The following is a 21,727-nucleotide window of genomic DNA, read 5'->3' on the forward strand; positions in this document are numbered from 1 at the left end:
TGGCAAACCACCACGTAAAAAGTCTGCCGTGAAAACGTCATGACGCGACGTCACCCCAGAGTCCGAAACAACTGGTGCTTGCACAGGGGACTACCTTTACCTTTTTAAGAGTATTCTAAATGGTGTCAGGGGGTGTGGCCTACTATGCAAATGAGTTCCTGCTTGGCTGTTTCTACAAAAGAAGCTCTGCCTTGTACTCTTGTAAACCAGTGTCATTTCATTCCTAGATAACGGGAATAACGGAAATTGGATGCATAGGTAATGTGGCATAAATATATCAAGGAAGCAAACTCTGATAGTGAGGGGAAATTAGGGCAACGGCTAGAAAGACAGGCAGCGAGAGAGTATGGGCCAAACCTGCTGTAGCTCTTTAATGACATACTCAAATTTTGCAAGGAAAAAAAGGGAAGAGGAAACCACGATAAATCACAGGATCTTGCACAAATGGCATCCATGCTTTTCATGCACGTCAGCAATGGGTTGAAGAAAATATTTCAAGGCTGGATGAATATACCGACCTAGTTAGATTAAGCAGCAGGGGCGGGATTCTAGCAGGAGCTCTTTTGCATATTAGGCCACACCCCCTGATGTAGCCAATCCTCCAAGAGCTTACAAAAAAGAGCCTTGTAAGCTCTTGGAGGATTGGCTACATCAGACGTCTGTGGCCTAATATGCAAAGGAGCTCCTGCTAGAATTCCACCTCTGCTCAGCAGCAATGTAAAGTATGGGTCATGAAATACTATGCTTATTGATCTGTTTTGGGTCTCTCTTTGCTTACTTCCTAAGGCACTCCTTGGTAGAAACAGAGCACAGAAGACTGCTTCTCTAGTTCCAACCCAGATCAAAGAGCTAATTCCTACCTGCCTGGTTATCTCGCACGGCTTTTTTTTGTAGCAGGAACTCCTTTGCATATTAGGCTCCACCTAGGCTTCCCAATCCCCAAGTCCCAGCGGGGGATCCCCTGGTTTTACAGGCTTCCCCCCTCCCCCAGCCAGCTGGCCGGCGGGGGAAGCTCCACCCCCACAGCCATTATGCACCTCCAGGAACGATTCCCATAGGGAATGATGGGGAATTGATCCGCGGGTGTCAGGGGCTCTGGGGGGGGGCTGTTTTTTGAGGTAGAGGTGCCACATTTTCCATATAGCATCTAGTGCCTCTTCCCAAAATACCTCCCAAGTTTCAAAAGGATTGGACCAGGGGGTCCAATTCTATGAGCCCCAAAAGAAGGTGCCCCTATCCTTCATTATTTTCTATGGAAGGAAGGCATTCTAAAAGGTGTGCTGTCCCTTTAAATGTGATGGCCAGAACTCCCTTGGTGTTCAATTATGCTTGTCACACCCTTGCTCCTGGCTCCGCCCCCAATGTCTCCTGGCTCCACCCCCAAAGTCTCCTGGCTCCACCCCCAAAGTCCCCAGATATTTCTTGAATTGGACTTGGCAACCCTAGCTCCATCCCCCCCCCCCCGATGTAGCCAATCCTCCAAGAGTTTACAGGGCTCTTCTAACAGGGCTTACTGTAAACTCTTGGAGGACTGGCTACATCAGTGGGGGTGTAGCCTAATATGCAAAGGAGTTCCTGCTACAATCAAAGCCCTGGATCTAAGGATGACTCAGCAGTTCATTTCATCCAAACAAATGGTTGACTGGTCTGAATTTAAAGTATTGATATCATGTGACACAAAGTTTTCTCCTCGCTCATTAATCTGCACAGGATTCTCCGCTCTGGGTTGGGAAATAGCTGGAACTTTGAGGGATAGAATCCAGGAAGGGTGGGCTTTGGGGAGGGGAGAGGCCTCAGAGGGGTGTAACGCCACAGAGTCCACCTTCCAAAGCAGCCATTTTCCCCAGGGGAACTGGTCTCTGATGCCTTGAGATCACTTGTAATCTCAGGAAACCTCCAGTGACAACTCAGGGGTTGGCCACTCTAAATTCACCACTGGATGCTACGCTCACAGTGCCATCCTAATCTAGGGTTGCCAAGTCCAATTTAAGAAATATCTGGGGACTTTGGGGGTGGAGTCAGGAGACTTTGGGGGTGGAGCCAGGAGACCTTAGGGGTGGAGCCAAGATCAAGGGTGTGACAAGCAGAATTGAACTCCAAAGGGAGTTCTGGCCATCACACTTAAAGGGACGGCACACCTTTTCAATGCCTTCCTTCAATAGGAAATAATGAAGGATAGGGGCACCTTCTTTTGGGGCTCATAGAATTGGACCCCCTGGTCCAATCTTTTTGAAACTTGGGGGGTATTTTGGGGAGAAGCACTAGATGCTGTACTGAAAATTTGGTGTCTCTACCTCAAAAAACAGCCCCCACAGAGCCCCAGATACCCACGGCTCAATTCTCCATGATTTTCTATGGGACTAAATCTCCATAGGGAATAACAGAGTTCCCAGCAGACATTTTCCTCCCCTCCCCCCGCTTTCGGACGACCCTGAAGTTGGGGGAGGGCCTCCAAACCGGGGGATCCCCTGCCCCCACCTGGGGATTGGCAACCCTATCCTAATCAGAGTTACGGTCTGTCCGCTGAGGTCAATAGGTTTTTTAGGGTGTAACTTTAGGACAGCACTAGGGTTGCCAGTTGGGGTGGGGTTTTCCCCGGTTTTGAGGGCTGCAATCCACCACCACCAGCCAGCTCCACACCACCTCCAAACAGCCTCCTCCCACATCAGTATCATTATGCCAGGCACGTTGCATGTCAACACTCCAGCATTTTGACCAAATCTTTATGGTTACCATAGAGTCCCAGGAGCCCTTCACTGGAAGCTAGGTAAGACCTGGCAACCCTAGACAGCACTGTTGGTCATCGGTTAACATGGCTACATGAGCCAGCTCTTAGAAGCCTAGGTTTACCAAGCCTAGTTGATGAAGTATGAGGAGAAGGAGGATCCAGTTCCCTGGAGTAGGTGGCAAAGCCATAAAAAACCCCCATCTGTGCTCTTTAGGTAGTGTTGGGGAGTACCAGGAGATTTTGCGGGTGGAGCCTAGGGGGGCAGGTTTTGGGGAAGGGAGGGACCTCAGCAGAATTTAAAGCCCCCACGTCTATTCTCCAAAGCAGCCATTTTCTCCGGGGGAACTGGTTTCCGTTGTCTGGAGGTCATTTGTAATTCCAGGAGATCTCCAGGCCCCACCTGGAGTCTGGCAACCCTATAATCCAGGCCTCAATCATAACTATTTTAAAGGGTTTAGTGGCACTGCAAACTGAACGGAGGTGAAAGGAAGGACGTCCCGTATAAAAAACAATAAAAAACCCGAATACTTTAATATATTTTGAAATACGAATCATTCCGGTCTGGTTATTTCATTTTGAAGCAAAGCTGGTTTTTGTTCTTTTCCTTCCCTTTTCTACAAGTCCCCTGTGCCTGGACAAACGTTTGTGATCTCATTGGACTTCTTGGCTGTGACTTGCGCTTTCTGCGCCAGCTAACATCTCAGCAGGGTTTTAAAGTGTGGAGGCCTTTGCCCTCCAGTCTAGCCTGAGCTTAAATTGCTTGCGCAGAGAGGAAGCTATGGAGTTCGTGGACTTTCCTGTGAGACATCGGAAAGTCGAGCCCAAACTGAAGGTCAAGGGTGGCTTCATCGTCCAAGGCCAAGATTCTTCCACCCCTCCTTTCTCTGAATTAGCTCACAGCAGTCAATGGGAATCCGTCAGCCTTCGAAGAGAAGATTTTGAATGATCCGTATTTCCTAATTCTGTGTTCACAACCCGAGAGTCCTGGGGCTACTTCTGAGATTACTCACTAGAGCTGCCAACTTCCAGATGGAACCTGAATTTCTCCTGAAATTACACCGTATTTCCAGACTACAAAGATCAGTTCCCCTGAATGAAAAGGCAACTTGAGAGGAGGGGCTGAGTAGCATACCATAGACTTTATGAGGAATTGAAATCCTAGAATGACATCACATTTCCAGTGGAGCTTCCTACTTTCCCCAAACACTGTCTACCCGAGGCACCACCGCACAAACCTTGTGTGATCATGCGCATGTCTGTCTGTCTGTCTGTCTGTCTGTCTGTCTGTCTGTCTGTCTGTCTGTCTGTCTATCTATCTATCTATCTATCTATCTATCTATCTATCTATCTATCTATCTATCTATCTATCTATCTATCTATCCATCCATCCATCCGAGATGTCCTGTAGTGTTTTTAACTGCAATATCTCAATGATTGACATTTTTTTTAAGGCAAATAGCCTGCCTATGGCAAGGGGTTGGAGGGGGGGGGGGCGGAAAGGGAAGGCAACAAAAACTGCTGCTGCAAATGTCTCTACATTCACAGTGGTAATTAGAGCAGAACAAGGAATCCTCCCTGGGGGCAGAAGTGACTGGAGAGAGTGCCTCAGGCCACTGGGGGAAGGTTCATGGCTGACTGCAGATTTGAGCTTAGGTCTCCCTGTGCAAGGTCCCACAAAAGACTTTCTGTGAAATAGGCTGGCTTATAACCCTGGGGGTCACAAATGAGACGTTCATCTGCTCTATAAAACACAGGCCGTGCCCTTTTCTCATATGCGTCCCTGATAAGAATGTCAAGTGTGACCATCACACCGAAGTCAAAGGAGTGCTAATATGTACATAGCTAAATTCTGTTATGTGTGGGTCAGACTAAAATTAGGGTTTTCAAAGGGAATCTCAGTGAAATCACATTTAAAAGCAATAATAGGATAATTGGATGTAGCAAAAAAACATATGTATATGTAATCAATTTCAAGAAATCAGTATGCGAGCACAATTAACTCATAAAAGTACAAAGTCGGAAAGACTGAGAGAAGCCACCAGCCTTGGGGTAGCCCTTGTATACCTGCCGAGTTCCCAGACAAGAAGCAGAAAAATGGCTGTTTTAGGACACCTATACTATCTCCAGGATTTTCAGACCAAACAACAATACTGAAGGACAGAAAAAGATCTAATGTTTTGTTCAAATCTCAGAATTCACGCGAGGCATTCAGTTCCTATTGCACACTGCCTCTTGTTTATCTAGAGATATGTTGGCAAGGATACAGTTCACAGTGCCTTCTCTGACAAGGGGACCTTTGATTCTCAAAAGTTTGCGCCCCAAAAATCACGTTGGTCTCTAAGGGGCTACTACACTCAAATCTAGCTCTGATGTCTCCACTGTGACAATTGGTTTAAGGCACCCCCGAACCTCATCAATGTCATGTCTAAGCACCGTCTTATCTTTTCTAGCTGATCTAGCCTTTTTTGTTATCAACAATCCGAACTTCCTCGAGTCGTGAATGTAAATATAAAGTATTCATCGTTTCCACCCTTTGCGCCTCGCACTGAGCAAAAGTGTAACGAATCTACACTTGCCAAAGTCCAGTGTTCGGCGAGGGCTTTCCCGCTAACACAAACCTCCACTTCCAATATTCTCCTAGTCATCTGAGAACAATACGCACTTCCAAAGAGCTTTCTAAATTTATTTCCTAAAGCTATACTCTTTTATCGTAAGTGCCATACGCCTCTTTCTTTATCCAGTTATTTTCCTTCCATGTTTCCTACTCCAATAAACCATGCCCGGGATCCATGCCATGGGTACAACAAACCCCAACCCATATCGTACTTGTACATTTCTGATCCACTTAATTTTGAAATTTTCAGCGAAAGGATCTGCTTTTGAGCAGATCAAAGAGAATTCTTATAGATTTTTCCTCCCCCCCAAAGCACTGAAAAATAAATGATAACGTTTGTTCCCAGCTTATCGGCGCAGATTTCAGAAACGCTTTCTGCCCTGCACTGCGATTGCCTTACATTTTCTCCAGGAAAAGGCATGTATATTTCTAGCTGTCAAAATTGAACAGTAGAAATCATAGAGATGCCACCCAGATAGTGTAATTATATTATATTATGCATTATATTAGATGTATTTGAAGGCCTCACAAAGAAGAATATGAAACGGGAATCCTTTGGAGAATCTGGTCTTGTAGGTTTTCGATTACGATCTGCTGAGCCGTTTGGCTACATCGGCATATGCGATTTCAATTTCTTTGTCGGCGGCACAAGTATTGATAAACTCGTCCCGAGCGTAGGCGTTCTTCAGGTATCGCCAAAGTCCAGTCATCTCTGCTGGGAACTCATAGTTTCGATATTTCTTTGTGACGATCTAGAAGAAAGACCCAAACATCTCCTTTTAATAGTTTGTCAGCACACATCTGCAATTAATAAATTTGATTACACCTAAGAGTATGGGCAATAAAAAGACCCACCACAGAGTGCGAAGTGGGAGCCACAAAGATAAAATGGGTATTACATGGGAAATTACATGCCATTGCTTACAAGAAGTGGTTTAAGCCCATACTTTAAAATGTAGCAGTACCAGGCCTCATTTTGGGCAGGAGCTCACAGGAGCAGAGCTCCGGAACCTCTAAATTTTATTGTGCTCATTCTTTCTTACCCTCCCCACAAAAAATACTTGCTTCTGAGCTCCATCGTTCAAACCCCCTGTGAGAATTTTGCTGAACTCTAAGATTTGACAAACTTTCTAATATTCCCCCCCCCCCAAAAAAAATGAGAAAACAACCAAAACATATAAAGCAGACAGATGGAGATCTTCCTCAGGCCACTGTGGCCACATAGGAGAAAGTAATTTAAACAGTATGAAGAGAGTAAGGTTTTATTATGACAATTCTAATTCAAGAAGCATTTTAAGGTAGATGCTGAGCTGATATAATTTAGTACACCTTCAGGTGATGTCAGGGGTGTGTGACGTATGCAAATGAGTCATGCAAATGAGTTGTGCTAATGAGCTTCAGCACCTCTTTTTCTATGAAATTACCCCTGATCAGTACCAATACAGAATTAGACCTTACTGCACCCTATACAATTATGCAGGGGTGGAATTCTAGCAGGAGCTCCTTTGCATATATAGGCCACACACCCCTGATATAGCCAATCTTCCAAGAGCTTACAGAAAAGAGCCATATAAGCTCTTGGAGAATTGGCTACATCAGGGGTGTGTGGCCTAATATGCAAAGGAGCTCCTGCTAGAATTCCACCCCTGCAACTATGTTTGCCAGTTTCAGTTTCAGAAATTCATGGAGATTTGGGGATGGAGGAGGGTTGGGTTTGGGGGGGACCTCAAATGGGTACAATTCTGTAGAAACCATCTTCCAAAGCAGCCATTTTCTAAGGGGCGGGGGCCTGATCTCAGTAGTCTGGAGACCAGCTGCAATTCTGGGGGATCACCAGCACCCACCTGGAGGCTGGCAACCCTAAAAGACAACTAAGGAACTAGACCCAGGGGTGGAATTCTAGCAGGAGCTCCTTTGCATATTAGGCCACACCCCTGATGTAGCCAATCCTCCAAGAGCTTACAAGGCTCTTTTTTGTAAGCTCTTGGAGGACTGGCTGCATCAAGGGTGTGTGGCCTAATATGCAATGGAGCTCCTGCTAGAATTCCACCCCTGACTAGACCAGTCTAAGTCCCATTAAATTCACTGAAACCCTGAAGTAAAGAGAGAACTAAACACATGCTTAATTGTCCCACTGAATCAATGGAACTTCCAGTTGCTTAGATTTGGTTGTGTTATTCCCTAACTACCTAACTAAAGATGAATAGTACCAAGTGTCTTGTATTAGTAGGGTTGCCAAGTCCAATTTAAGAAATATCTGAGGACTTTGGGGGTGGAGCCAGGAGACTTTGGGGGTGGAGCCAGGAGACATTAGGGGTGGAGCCAAGATCAAGGCTGTAACAAGCATAATTGAACTCCAAAGAGAATTCTGGCCATCACATTTAAAGGGACGGCACAGCTTTTCAATGCCTTCCTTCCATAGGAAATAATGAAGGATAGGGGCACCTTCTTTAGGGGCCCATAGAATTGGACCTCCCGGTCCGATCATTTTGAAACTTGGGGGATATTTTGGGGAGAGGCACTAGATGCTGTACTGAAAATTTGGTGCCTCTATCTCAAAAAACAACGCCCCCCCCCCGAGCCCCAGATACCTGTGGATCAATTCTCCATTATTTTCTATGGGAATAAATCTCAGCAGTTCCCAGCAGACACTTCCCTCCCCTCCCCCCCACTTTCTGACGACCCTGAAGCGGGGGGAGGGCCTCCAAACTGGGGGATCCCCTGCCCCCACCTGGGGATTGGTAACCCTATGTATTAGGGTCTTCAAACTTATCCAAAAATTCCAGAAGTCTGTAAAAGCTCCTATAGTCTGAAGGCACTCACACTGACTAGGCTTGTATAAACCTTTGTTTACTTTGTATAATTTATTCCCCTGCACAATTTGGAGGGTTGACAATCGCCAGGGGTGGAATTCTAGCAGGAGCTCCTTTGCATATTAGGCCACACCCCCTGATGTAGTCAATCCTCCAAGAGTTTACAGGGCTCTTCTTTGCAAGCTCTTGGAGGACTGGCTGCATCAGGGGTGTGTGGCCTAATATGCAAAGGAGCTCCTGCTAGAATTCCACCCCTGACAATCGTTGATATTAGGAAGCGATTCCTAGTTGCATACCCTGGACAGAATCTTTCTGTGCAGCACGAGATCTTAATCACTGTTCTTGTACTGTGGGTACAGTCCAGGGTCATAAACATTTCAAATCTGCTAACTATTTGGGATACATACACTCAGTTCAATTTTTGGATGCTGTGGCATGCAGCCAAATGAACAAAACACCATAAAGACAACAGCTAAAAGCTGGTGTAAAAAGACAGAGTTCGACGTTTACAAACGTTACACAATTTCGTCTCTATGGACAGCATGTGAGGTAAATCTAGGATTGCCAGCTCCCCACAGCGGAGACGGGAGTCCCACCCACTGCCAATCAGCTGGCCGGCGGGGGGATTTACCAAGAGGAAGGCCCAGGCAACGTCACCTCTGGTACGCACAGAAGGTGTCGTCATCGTACAGGAGACTCCTGGGTGATGCTGTGGCATTTGGGCAAACATTTTATGGTAGAAGCCATTTTTATCATAAGAGTTTTTGCCCAAATGCCAGAGTGTCACCGTTGTAGCTTAATGAAGTCACTTCCTGTGAGCGCTGGAAGTGACATCCCCATGTCATCTGGGTCTTCCTCTGTCTCCTGTAAGTCTCCCCCATCCCCCGCCCCTTCCCAGGTAGTACCTGGCAACCCTAGCTAAAACCATCCCTCCGAATCTTGTTTTCACCACAGAGAATTTCTTAACATCCCAGGCCTCAAGCCGCTAGGCCACGCTGAGGTGTTGGAATTCTGGTGGGGCTTTCGCGCAGCCAGTCTTCTGATTGGCCACTGGAGATTTGATAGGACAGGCAGATTTCACCACAGCATAAGGACTTTCACTGTGTGACTGAAGGCAAAGTGGGGCAACCGCTCTGTAGCTGGCTCCGCCTCTTGTGGCAGCCATTTTGTGACTGTGTCCACTATGCTGTGCCAGGATTCCAAAGCTGATTGATGAATGAATGAATGAATGAATGAATGAATGAATGAATGAATGAATGAAAAGCCTGGCACTTTAATTAATAGTTTTCAAGGGTTTCAAACTGGATATGGACTAACTGCAAGCACTTTTGAATATTTATCCCTTGTACTTTATACTTTGCATTTTTGATAATATGCTGTTATATGTAATGATATGTGAAAATGTGTGAAGTTGAAGTGTTTAATTCTCTATTACAATTTTGAAGCATTTTTCATTAATTTTTCGTTATTTTCCCACAGTTTTTTGTTGTTGTTTGAGGATTCCAAAGCTGCCTGCATGCTCAGAAAGGATGGGGACCCCTGATCTAAGGGCACATTTTAAAATGCCACCAATCTATACAGAGGAAAAAGTTGAGAGTTATCCAAAAGTGCCTGGGTTGGTCCACATTAGAGAACCAGGGCTTTTTTTTTGTAACAGGAACTCTTTTGCATATTAGGCCATACCCCGCTGATGTAGCCAATCCTCCTGGAGCTTCCAGTAGGGCCCTGTAAGAAGAGCCCTGTAAGCTCTTGGAGGATTGGCTACATCAGGGGTGTGTGGCCCAGGGATGGAATTCTAGCAGAAGGTCCTTTACATATTAGGCCACTCCCCCCTGATGTAGCCAATCCTCCTGGAGCTTCCAGTAGGGCCCTGTAAGAAGAGCCCTGTAAGCTCTTGGAGGATTGGCTACATCAGGGGTGTGTGGCCTACTATGCAAAGGAATTCCTGCTACAAATAAAAGCCCTCGTTCGTCTCATCCCCAGAACAGCAAAGCTAGAAAACCCACCCTCCCAACAACACACTAACTTGTGCAGTGTTGCTATCTGCCTTAAGTGTCTAAAATAATTACTTGAAAACTTGGACTTACGCAATTAATTAATTGGACCCACAAAATATACAGGGTGGACATAAAAACTGCTATGATGGCATAGTTTGGTACATGCCTTCACTCTATGGGGTTCACTGAGGAAGAAGTCATCAGAATGAAGGATTATCTAGGATCCTCGTGTGGACTAGGGCTTCCTATTGGATTTAGCACAGACTTGATGGTTTCCATTTGAGAACTAACGAGTGTGAACTTATAAAATGGACTTTGTGAATTAATTTCTTTGTTTATTGGACTTTATGTACTCTGCCTGTTGCTTTAATGCTCCATGTTAAGAGGCAATAATATTGTGTAAAACTATAACAAGATTCTGTCATCATAGACATGAATGAAAATTGTTCTTTATTTGTGTGTTATTACAGCTAGCAGTGTGTTGTTTCTATTCGGTGTTGCTATCTGTGCCACATTTCTGGGTTTTGCTTTCTCATAGGTACGCTGTCAGTTCCCATGGTGTGGTTCCTAGCTGCCGGAGCCAAGCAAGACGCATGACTTGGCTCTCTTTTGCTACCTGTTGAGCTTGCCAAGGTCTAGCAGGTACTTGTTCTATTCCAGAGAAATCTGTAATCTGATAAATTGAATAAATATGAGCACTTCAGAAGGCAGGATGATCTACATCCTTTGCGCGTTCTGAGGGGGTATTCTGCATCTGAAATGCCAGATCTTGGCGCTCACGTTAATTGCTTAATTTTTCTCTGTCACATCGCAAGGGGGGGTGGTGGAAATCCTCCTCTCATGTTGGAGGGGGCTGTTTTTAGCTGTCACATTCCAGGCTTCATCTCTTCTCTCTGCTGGGAAATATTTTGACTCTGGAAAGCTTAGACCCTGGAAATCTTGCTGGTCTCTAAGATGGTACTGGATTCAAATCCAGCTCTTCTTCTACAGAGCAACCCACGTTGAGAGATAGTTTGATGTAGCAGTTAAGTGTGCGGACTCTTATCTGGGAGAACCGGGTTTGATTCCCCACTCCTCCACTTGCAGCTGCTGGAATGGCCTTAGGTCAGCCACAGCTCTCTTATCTGGGAAAACGGGGTTTGATTCCCCACTCCTCCACTTGCACCTGCTGGAATGGCCTTGGGTCAGCCATAGCTCTCTTATCTGGGAGAACCGGGTTTGATTCCCCACTCCTCCACTTGCAGCTGCTGGAATGGTCTTGAGTCAGCCATAGCTCTCACAAGAGTTATCCTTGAAAGAGTAGCTTCTGTCAGAGCTCTTTCAGCCCCACCTACCTCACAGGGCATCTGTTGTGGGGGAAGACGATAAAGGAGATTGTAAGCCACTCTCAGACTCTGATTCAGAGAGAAGGGTGGGGTATAAATCTGCGGCCTTCTTCTTCTACCCTCTGGAACTGACTTGTGTTAATTAGTGGGAGAAAGGCTTCATTGAGATTTTTGTGCTTTCGGCGCATTTGGATTGTGTTTTTGTAAAGCAAGAATGCAGTTAGGTAATACCGTGGCTCTGCCTTAGGGCTGCCAACCTCCAGGTTGCACCTGGAGATTTCCCATTAATATTGATCTCCAGATGACCAAGATCAGTCCCCTTGGCGAGAACAGATGCTTTAGAGAGTGGACTTTATGGCCTTATACCCTGCGGACATCTCTCCCAGTTGGGTGTAGTGGTTAAATGTGTGACTCTTATCTGGGAGTATCAGGTTTGATTCCCCACTCCTTCACATGCAACTGCTGGAGTGACCTTGGGTCAGCCATAGCTCTCTCACAGCTGTTCTGCTCAAGAGCAGTCCTCAAAGTTCTTCAGCCCCACCTACCTCAGGGCATCTGTTGTGGGGAGGGGAAGGGAAAGGAGATTGTAACCCACTCTGAGACTCCTTCAGGTAGTAAAGGAAAAGGAAAGGAAAGGAAAGGTCCCCTGTGCAAGCACCAGTCGTTTCCGACTCTGGGGTGACGTTGCTTTCACAACGTTTTCACGGCAGACTTTTTACGGGGTGGTTTGCCATTGCCTTCCCCAGTCTTTTACACTTTTCCCCAAGCAAGCTGGGGACTCATTTTACCGACCTTGGAATGATGGAAGGCTGAGTCCGGCTACATGAATCCAGCTTCCGCCTGAATCGAACTCAGGTCGTGAGCAGATCACAGTACTGCAGTACTGCTGCTTTACCACTCTGCGCCATGGGGCCACTAGGTAGTAAAGGGTGGGGTATAAGTCCCATCTCCTCCTCCCCTTCCACAAACCCTGCCCTCCCTAGGTCCTACCCCCTAAATCTCCAGGTATTTTCCAACCCTGGAAAAAGGGGAGGGACAGTGGCTCAGTGGTAGAGCATCTGTTTGGCAAGCAGAAGGTCCCAGGTTCAATCCCTGGCATCTCCAACTAAAAAAGGATCCAGGCAAGTAGGTGTGAAAAACCTCAGCTTGAGACTCTGGAGAGCTGCTGCCAGTCTGAGTAGACAATACTGACTTTGGGTTCAATGGCAGAGCATCTGCTTGGTAAGCAGAAAGTCCCAGGTTCAATCCCTGGCATCTCCAACTAAAAAAGGGTCCAGGCAAGTAGGCGTGAAAAACCTCAGCTTGAGACTCTGGAGAGCTGCTGCCAGTCTGAGTAGACAATACTGACTTTTGGCTCAGTGGTAGAGCATCTGCTTGGTAAGCAGAAGGTCCCAGGTTCAATCCCCGGCATCTCCAACTAAAAAAGGGTCCAGGCAAGTAGGCGCGAAAAACCTCAGCTTGAGACTCTGGAGAGCTGCTGCCAGTCTGAGTAGACGATACTGACTTTGATGGACCGAGGGTATGATTCAGTAGAAGGCAGCTTCATGTGCTCTCAACCCCGGACTGGCAAACCTACCTGAGACTTTGCTCAGGCGTACGAGAGGAAAGTCAACAAAGCACAGAGCAAAGCCATGCCATTGCAACTCTCTGACTAAACTGGCCTCACCTTGACGACGTGAAGTTTGGGCAGCAGGTTGCAGTCTGCGAGGGTCAACTCATCCCCATCCAGGAACTTGCGTTTGGACACCTTCTCCTCCTCTGTGCTGCCTGCGTCTATCTCTTCGGGCAAAGGATTCCGCAGGTAGTCATCCAGCTTCTTCAAAGCCTTGGTTAAGCCTCTCTCCAGACCTCGGTTGGACAAAGGGGCAAAAAAAAGGAAAAATCCTTAAAACAAATCTGCTGAGTTTGCAGCAGGGACTGCAACATTCACACATTCTGTGTTAGGGGCCTTCGAAGCGTTACGGCAAGTCTTTTTGAGCCAATAGGAACCTCTGGAATTGTGACACGGGGTGATGGGTGGAATCACAAAATGGCTGACACAGCCACCAAATGTCAGGGAGCAAGGTCATGCCTAACTAGCTCTCTGAGGAGCTCTTCAGTATTGCATGCAGATGCTCCGTTTCACAGGATGCCTTATTTGTTTATTTTCAAATTTATATGCCACTTTCCCCGCAAGTAGGCTCAGGGCGGATCACAGATACAAGGCCGTCTGGTGGACATGAACAATTCACAAATAATTAAAATACGTTTAGTCAGGGGTTGAATTCTAGCAGGAGCTCCTTTGCATATTAGGCCACACCTCCGTGATGTAGCCAATCTTCCTGGAGCTTACAGTAGGCCCTGTACGAAGAGCCTTGCAAGCTCTTGGAGGATTGGCTACATCAGGGAGGTGTGGCCTAATATGCAAAGGAGCTCCTGCTAGAATTCCACCCCTGCATTTAGTAATTAAAAACAGTTGCACAATTTGTTGTGGCCACAGTCTCAGATACTGGTGCCACTGGACTCTGATGTTCATTTATTCCAGCCATGTAGAAGTGGTGTCTTCAGTGTGTGTGTGTGTGTGTGTGTGTGTGAGAGAGAGACTTTTTTCATTGGACACCCACCACCTCAGCCAAATAGGGTTGCCAAGTCCCCACTGGCTACTGGTGGGGGGCACCATAGAGTTTTCCCCCAAATTGCTAGAACGTCTCTGAATGAAACCATAGAGTTTCCCCCCAAATTGCTAGAGTGTCCCCGCACAATGTGCCTGGTGCATCACATCTGGGTGACGTCACTGCACTGCATGTGCTGCGCATGACGGAGATCTTTGCTGGCGGGTTGGGGCTCCTGAAACCAGGAGAACCCCTGCCCCCAGCGGGAGCTTGAGAGGCCTACGGCCAAAGGCCTGGCACAACAGCTCTGTTTTACAGGACCCTGATCTCATGTGGGACTTTCTTCCATCTTTCTGGGGTCAGGGCACAAAAAGCCCTGGTCCTGGTCAAGGTTAGACGGATGTCAGGGACGGTGGCTCAGTGGCAGAGCATCTGCCTGGTAAGCAGAAGGTCCCAGGTTCAATCCCCAACATCTCCAAAAAAGGGTCCAGGCAAATAGGTGTGAAAAACCTCAGCTTGAGACCCTGGAGAGCCGCTGCCAGTCTGAGAAGACAATACTGACTTTGATGGACCAAGGGTCTGATTCAGTGTAAGGCAGCTTCATATGTTCATATGTCCCTCAGGACAGGGACAGTTGGCAGATCTTGCTCGACAGAGCACAAGGCATTCTGGGACACATATGGAGAGATGAGCTGGATTTCCTGAAGATCAACCTTCTCCCTCCCAGGAAGTTCCCAACCTGCCGGCCCAGATTGGGCCAGCGGGGAGAACCTGCAATGACGTCACAATGACATCACCCGCAAATATATCTGTATTTATGTCGCGCGCTGGCCGCTCTAGGCATTTCCGGGAAAACTCAATGCTTTTCCCGGATACTCTAGCATTTTGGGAGGGAAAACTATGGACACTCTAGGATTTTGGGAGGGAAAACTCTATGGACACTCTAGCATTTTGGGAGGGAAAACTCTGGAGGCCGCGGGGGACTTGGCAACCCTATCCCCTATGCGTCCCCCTTCCCCCTATTCCTCCTCCTCTCTGTGTGATAGGACTTTAAACTATTTTGTTGTCTATGCACAGCTTTCCTTTGGTAACACAGTGAAGATCCTTCTGCTGGGCCGGCAGCTGCTACTAAAGCAACATTAAAAACAAAAAGAATCTGCGTAGTGAACCAGATTCCCAATGGCCAGCATGAAGCCTTGTTGGGCAAAAGCCCCACCTGGCTCCGTCCGCTTTCTAAAAACACTTGTAGGCGCCAGAGAAAAGTGTTAGTGGGAGCCACAGTGCCCGGGAGCATTTGCGTTAGGGAACCTTACATTAATGACTTGCTTCTGGTTGCTGCAGTCCCTTTGGTTCCAATGAGGCAACGGGCATTATTGGCATGGGTCTCATCAGGGGTGGAATTCTAGCAGGAGCTCCTTTGCATATTAGGCTGCAACCCCTGATGTAGCCAATCCTCCAAGAGTTTACCAGGCTCTTTTTTTGTAAGCTCTTGGAGGATTGGCTACATCAGGGGGTGCGGCCTAATATGCAAAGGAGCTCCTGCTAGAACTTCACCCCTGGGTCTCATGACATTCCATCCACAGCCAGGGCTTTTTTTTGGTAGAAAAAGCCCAGTAGGAACTCATTTGCATATTGGGCCACACCCCCTAACATCACCATTGTTTTGCACATAACTTTTTTTGGTCTCCTGCCTTTAGTACTGGGGCATTTGGTTAATACAGCAGAGTTTGCCCAGTCACAGATGTGTGAGATTGAGTGCCATAAATAAATCTCCCATGAAATATATTGCATTTATATTTACATCTTATTCAAGTAGATTCAGTTCACATTCAGGTTGCAGTTGAAAGGAGAGAGAGAAGCCTAAAGAGTCCTTTCCCTATTGCTAACGGCTGCCTTGTCTGGAATCACTTATGTAGACGCATTGTTTCTACAGGAGAGACTTGGAGAGATGTTGGATTCCATGAAGAGCCATGTAAAAAATGGGGGAGTACCAAGGGTACAGAGAGAGAGAGAGGGAGGGTCAGAGGGCACCTCCCAGTTTAAGACTAAGAGAAAGAATTCCATTTCACCCCTCTATAACACCCTCCTCCACAATGTCCAAGTATGCTGAGTTGCTCTTCTCAACAATTATTGGGGGGGGGGGGCTGGGGAAACCAGAGGAGAACCAGTTTGGTGTAGTGGTTAGGTGTGCTGACTCTCATCTGGGAGAACCATGTTTGATTCCCCACTCCTCCACTTGCAGCTGCTGGAATGGCCTTGCGTTAGCCATAGCTATGGCAGAGTTTGTCCTCGAAAGGGCAGCTTCTGTCAGAGCTCTCTCAGCCCACCCACCTCACAGGGTGTCTGTTTGGGGGGAGGAAGATAGAGATTGTGAGCCGCTCTGAGACTCTGAGTGGAGGGCAGAATATAAATCCGATGTCATCGTCTTCTTCTTCTTCCTCGGGGAGGTGCAAAGCTTTTGTTGGACTAATATCTAGTTCTTTCCTAAGTGGGAATTAAAACTCCAGTCTCCCTGGCACAGAACCAATATTCTGTCTACCCAACAACACTGGCCTGCGCCCTTAGTAGGTTTTCGGACACTTGAGAGCTTTGTATCGGGCTTCTCCTGTTATACGGAGCGACTGATGGGACATGGCCTCTGTTCTCTGTCATGATGTTATTTTTGGACAGCTCCCAAAATGCAGAATGCCTTTCAACTCTCGCTTCCAATGGTTCACGGTCCTTCTGAAATACCACTATTCCAAAATTCTCTGTATAGTCTTTTTTTTTTTAAAATCAGCATCAAAATGCTGTTCTGAAGCTAGGAGTGTCGTGGCATTCAAGACCACTTGAAGAAGGGTGTGCATCAATGCCAGGATGGGAATCACACAGTTGGATGGCAGAGTTTTTACTGGGAGCTTAGAAGGTTGATTTGGCAACAGCTTCCCTACAAGGAAATGCTGTGACGACCAGTCATGTGATCACTGTTCCAGCAACAGAAAAAGATGTTCCGATCCTGTACTTGGTAGATTTTGAACGTGAAGCGATGGGACCTCTGGTCTTGACGTTGACTCTCAGCCAAAAGCTACAATCAGACCTACCGCAAACAGAGCGCCTCTGTTGGTTCCAGAGAGGATCTGGGCTTAGAATAACTAAATGCAAGATGTTCTTCCATGTAGCCAGAGACTGAAACACCGTCATGCTTATATTTTGAGCCACACATCATATTCTGCACACACCCCTTATCTTTCTATTTAAAAAATGGATCAATATTTTATCAGCCTATTGATAAATACTCTGTTGGCTGTCCCGTGTACTGAAGAACTCCTAGTAACGAACCTTAGACTTAAAGCTCCGGGAGATGTCAATCAGATTATTTGCGCTGCAAAATACATTCGTTTCAACAGAGGCTGACATTATCAGCGCTCATTGCTCCTATTTCACTTGTCTTAAAGAAGTTGTAATTAGAACCCTGTTTCTGAGCCGACTATCACTCTGTCTCTTGGTGTAGTGATTAAGTGCGCGGACTCTAATCTGGGAGAACCGGGTTTGATTCCCCCTTCCTCCACATTCAACTGCTTGGGTCAGTCACAATTCTTTAAAGAGCTGCTCTCTCTCTCTCTCTCTCTCTCTCTCTCTCTCTCTCTCTTTCCAGTAGTTCTCGAAAGAGCTCTCAGCCCCACCTACTTCATAGTGTGTCTGTTGTGGGGAGAGAAAGGGAAAGGAGATTGTAAGCTGCTCTGAGACTCTTGAGTGAACGGTGGGGTATAAATCTAATCTCCTCCTCCTCCTCCTCCTCTTCTTCTTCTTCTCATTTCTCTAATTTTAGGCTTCAGCTTTGTTCAGTTTTCCCATCCATGATTTTGGCTCAGCAATCTACCGTAAAAGCTACAGCAACCCAAATGTCCAAAGACCTCTTTCTTTTGCTCTCTGTTCTTCTCGAGACCCTCTTTTAGATCTAAGTAGCGCACAAATCTTTCTTCTTTTCGTAGCACTGTGGACCACACTATTTTGAGAAGATTTTTAGGGGGAAAGGAACACATATGTGGAAAAGGACATAAATCATAACATTCTGGGTCCCGATAGCTGACCGAAAATCCAGCTACATAAACATTTGTAAAGAGTGGATCCTCTAGAGGTAAATTACATATATTTTCCAGGATTGTCAACTCTGGGTTGGGACACTACAGGAAATTTGGGAGGAAGACCATAGGGAGAGGGAAATTTGGTGAAGAAAGGAGGTCAACAAGGATGTGATAACTAGGGCCTTTTTTGAGCCAAAACGCACAGGAATGCAGTTCCAGCTGCCTTGGCATCAGGGTGTGTGGCCTAATATGCAAATGAGTTAATGCCGAGCTTTTAATAGAAAAGAACTTATTTGCATATTACGCTACACCCTGGAGCACCGCTGCGCTTCTGTATGAAACGACAGTGATGTCAGGGGGCGTGGCCTAATATCCAAATGAGTTCCTGCTGGGCTTTTTCTACAAAAAAGAAGAAGAAGAAGAAGCCCTGCTCAGATCTAAGAGAATGACATTCATCTGAGGCATCAAATTCAAGCCATTTCACAGAATGTCCTCGGCCGGGGGTCATTTCATAGCAAAAGAGGTGCCGGAGCTCATTAGCACAATTCATTAGCCTAACTCATTTGCATATGCTACCCACTCCTGACATCACCTGACAAGCTGTTCTGGCTGGGTTTATAGAGTCTGAAGTATTCTTATTGGTTCACAGCTATCAGAGAGCCAGTGTGGTATAGTGGTTATGAGCGATGCTGGACTCTAATCTAGAGAACTAGGTTTGTTTCCCCACTTCTCCACATGAAGCCAGCTTGGGTGATCTTGGGCCATTCACAGTTCTACCTCACAAGGTGCCTGTTGTGGGGAGAGGAAGGTGGACTAAACGATATCAGCTCAGCATCTACCTTCAAATGCTTCTTGACTTAGAACTGTCCTCATAAAATCTTACTCTCATCATACTTTTTAAGTAGTTCCTTCTTTGTGGTCCCAGTGGCATGAAGAAGATTTCCATCTGTCTGCTTTATATGTTTTGATTATTTTCCCATTTTTTGGTGGGGGGGGGAATTAGAAAGTTTGTCAAATCTTAGAAGTTCAGCGAGATTCTCACAGGGGGTTTGAACAATGGAGCCCAGAAGCAAGCATTGGGGGAGAGAAAGAAAGAGCACAATACAATTTAGAGGCTCTGGAGTTCTGCTCCGGTGAGCTCCTGCCCAAAATGAGGCCTGGTCCTGGGATCCTCAATGCAATATCAGCAATTAAAACAGGACAACAGAGTGTGAAGTGGCTTGGAAGGAGTGGCAGATCGAGGCCCAGTTGTCGGGGAAACTTACAGCACCCTCCGTTCGGAAAAATGCTCCAGAAACACCAGGAAGAAAGTTGTGCGATTTTGTTTCTGAAAGCAAGAGACTTGTCGTGTTTTAAGTGCTGTCATTCCTCGGCCGAAAATGTTACCATCCCTGGTTTAATTCGGCTCCTAAATTCAATTTCGACACTGATATTCGGCTGTCAGGTTGTAGCGTTATGGATCCTAATCTCCTTCAGATGGGGTTTTGAGACGCAAGCCACGCTGAAACCGTAAGAATGGCAGGGCAGAGAAAATGCCATTCAGAGGGCGATGCTAGAAACGGTACAGAATCTCTGTGGGTTTTGACCTATAATACCTCCTTAACGGAACATCTTTTTCTCTTCTTCTGCCTTCCCGTACGGTCGGCAACAAATAATATTCTTTTGCCTATGAACTCGCTTTTGAGAATCAAATTATTTATTTAATCTAATAGAACTCAATTGGATTTTTGAAATCTTGGCTCGATGCACAGTTCCCTCCTCCAGGCGGTGCCCCTTCTTCTGATAAGGCTTTTATCTATGCTCATCATCTGCTTTGCATTTCCAGTGGGCAGAGAAGGCAGAAAATTCAGAACAATGCTTTGGGTTCTGTGTCCTAAAGTAAAATATGGTAAACGTCTCTATTCTTGGGAGCCTCTCTCTTTTCCTCCGGAAACACAATTGGCAATACAAACAAATCGTTTTATAGTTATTTAATTTAGATATTTACGGCCCACTTTTCTCCCCAAAAGCAAAGTCAGAAAGTCACCATTGTTTTGCGCTGGGCCTTTTCGTAGGAAAAGCCCAGCTGGGACTCATTTGCATATTCGGCCACACCCCTGGCATCCTTGTTGTTTCACGCAGGGCTTTTTCTGTAGAAAATCCCAGCAGGAACTCATCTGCATATTAGGCCACATCCCCTGACCCCAAGCCAGCTGGGACTGTGTTCCTGTGCGTTCCTGCTCAATAAAAGCCCTGGACTAAAGTATGACAGCCTCAGTTTAATCATTTTAGTTTCGAGAGAGAGTTCAGGTTTAATTTCACCTAGAACCCACTTATCAAATAATATATCCCTCAGGGGAGGGACAGTGGCTCAGTGGTAGAGCATCTGCTTGGGAAGCAGAAGGTCTCAGGTTCAATCCCCGGCATCTTCAACTAAAAAGGGTCCAGGCAAGTAGGCATGAAAAACCTCCGCTTGAGACCTGGAGAGCCGCTGCCAGTCTGAGAAGACAATACTGACTTTGATGGACCGAGGGTCTGATTCAGTAGAAGGCAGCTTCATATGTTCATATTTTCTAATCCTTATCTTAAGAGCATAGGAGAAGCCATGTTGCATCAGCCCAATGGCCCATCTTATTCACCTTAGTGTACTAAAATTTTTGTTGAGCATCCGGTAGTCCAGCAGAGCCAGATCCAAATTGCTCGGAGGCTTATTTCTCGCCTGCGGAAGCAGAGATGTCTTTTAAAGTGCAATCTGATTTACGGAAGAACCCAAAGCGGCTCTAACCAAGCCCGCTGCCTTCGATAGACTTTGAAGGGCGTGATTCCGTTTAGGGTTTCGGTGCTAGCGAACGATACCACGAGCCTCAGCGCTATTAACTGGATCTTGCTCCGCAATCCAAAAATCAACGTCAAACCCACACGCAGGCTCCTTCAGGGCACCTACAGGTTGCTTGGTTGGAAAGCTTGAACGCTCTCCAGCTATAAACATCCTGATTAGGAATCTGAAGTTGGAAAGCAATTTGCCTTTCTGTCAAATCTGATAAGTCATTCACATTCGCCTCCCTTGGCAGGATGAGGCAGGAATAACAATTCTGACACATTCAGCTCGCTAGATCCAACTGGCCACATTGTGGGGTGGCCTGCTGGAGCGGGTCAGAAGGGCTCCCCACTCTCCTGGGTTTCCACCAGCTAAGCAAAACTGAATGATTCCAGAGGGCTTTTCTATGCAGGCAATGGGACTACGCTATGGCTGCGATCGCACATGCTAAGTGATGTGCTTTCAATCCACTTTTAATGCACTTTCCGAGTGAATGTTACTGTGTGGACTGCCATATCCAGTTTGAAAGTGCCCTGAAAACGGATCCAAAGTGCATTATGTAGTGTGTGTGATTGCAGTCTAGAAAAAAAAACAATTCACAGTCTAGAAAAAAAACAATTGCAGTCTAGAAAAAAAAACAATTCACAAAGTTAGGGCGTTTTCGCACTGACCTAACTCTGGAGCGGCGTCCCTCTTCACCGCGCAGCGTCTGCGCGGATTTCGCACCAATTGCTTCGCAGAACCCAGAAGAGCCGCAAAGTCCCACGGCTTTTGCGTCGCAAATATAAACTGGTTTTT

At 46.5% G+C, this 21,727-nt stretch overlaps 1 protein-coding gene across 2 annotated transcripts in view; it reads right to left on the reverse strand.

Moving 5' to 3' along the window:
* Positions 1-5,821: 5,821 nt before the first annotated feature.
* The window catches only part of CLIC5 (chloride intracellular channel 5), a 165,784-nt gene continuing 149,878 nt past the window's right edge, over positions 5,822-21,727 (reverse strand). For both annotated transcript variants that reach the window (XM_060231242.1, XM_060231251.1), the window contains exons 5-6: positions 13,144-13,325; positions 5,822-6,094 (exon numbers count right to left, since the gene is read on the reverse strand). In XM_060231242.1, the coding sequence (XP_060087225.1) occupies positions 5,927-6,094; positions 13,144-13,325 (350 nt within the window). In that variant the 3' untranslated portion in view covers positions 5,822-5,926. The remainder of the gene's footprint in view (positions 6,095-13,143; positions 13,326-21,727) is intronic.

This window comes from Heteronotia binoei, chromosome 1 (genome assembly GCF_032191835.1).
Source record: "Heteronotia binoei isolate CCM8104 ecotype False Entrance Well chromosome 1, APGP_CSIRO_Hbin_v1, whole genome shotgun sequence".
Classification (NCBI taxonomy): Eukaryota; Metazoa; Chordata; class Lepidosauria; order Squamata; family Gekkonidae; genus Heteronotia; species Heteronotia binoei.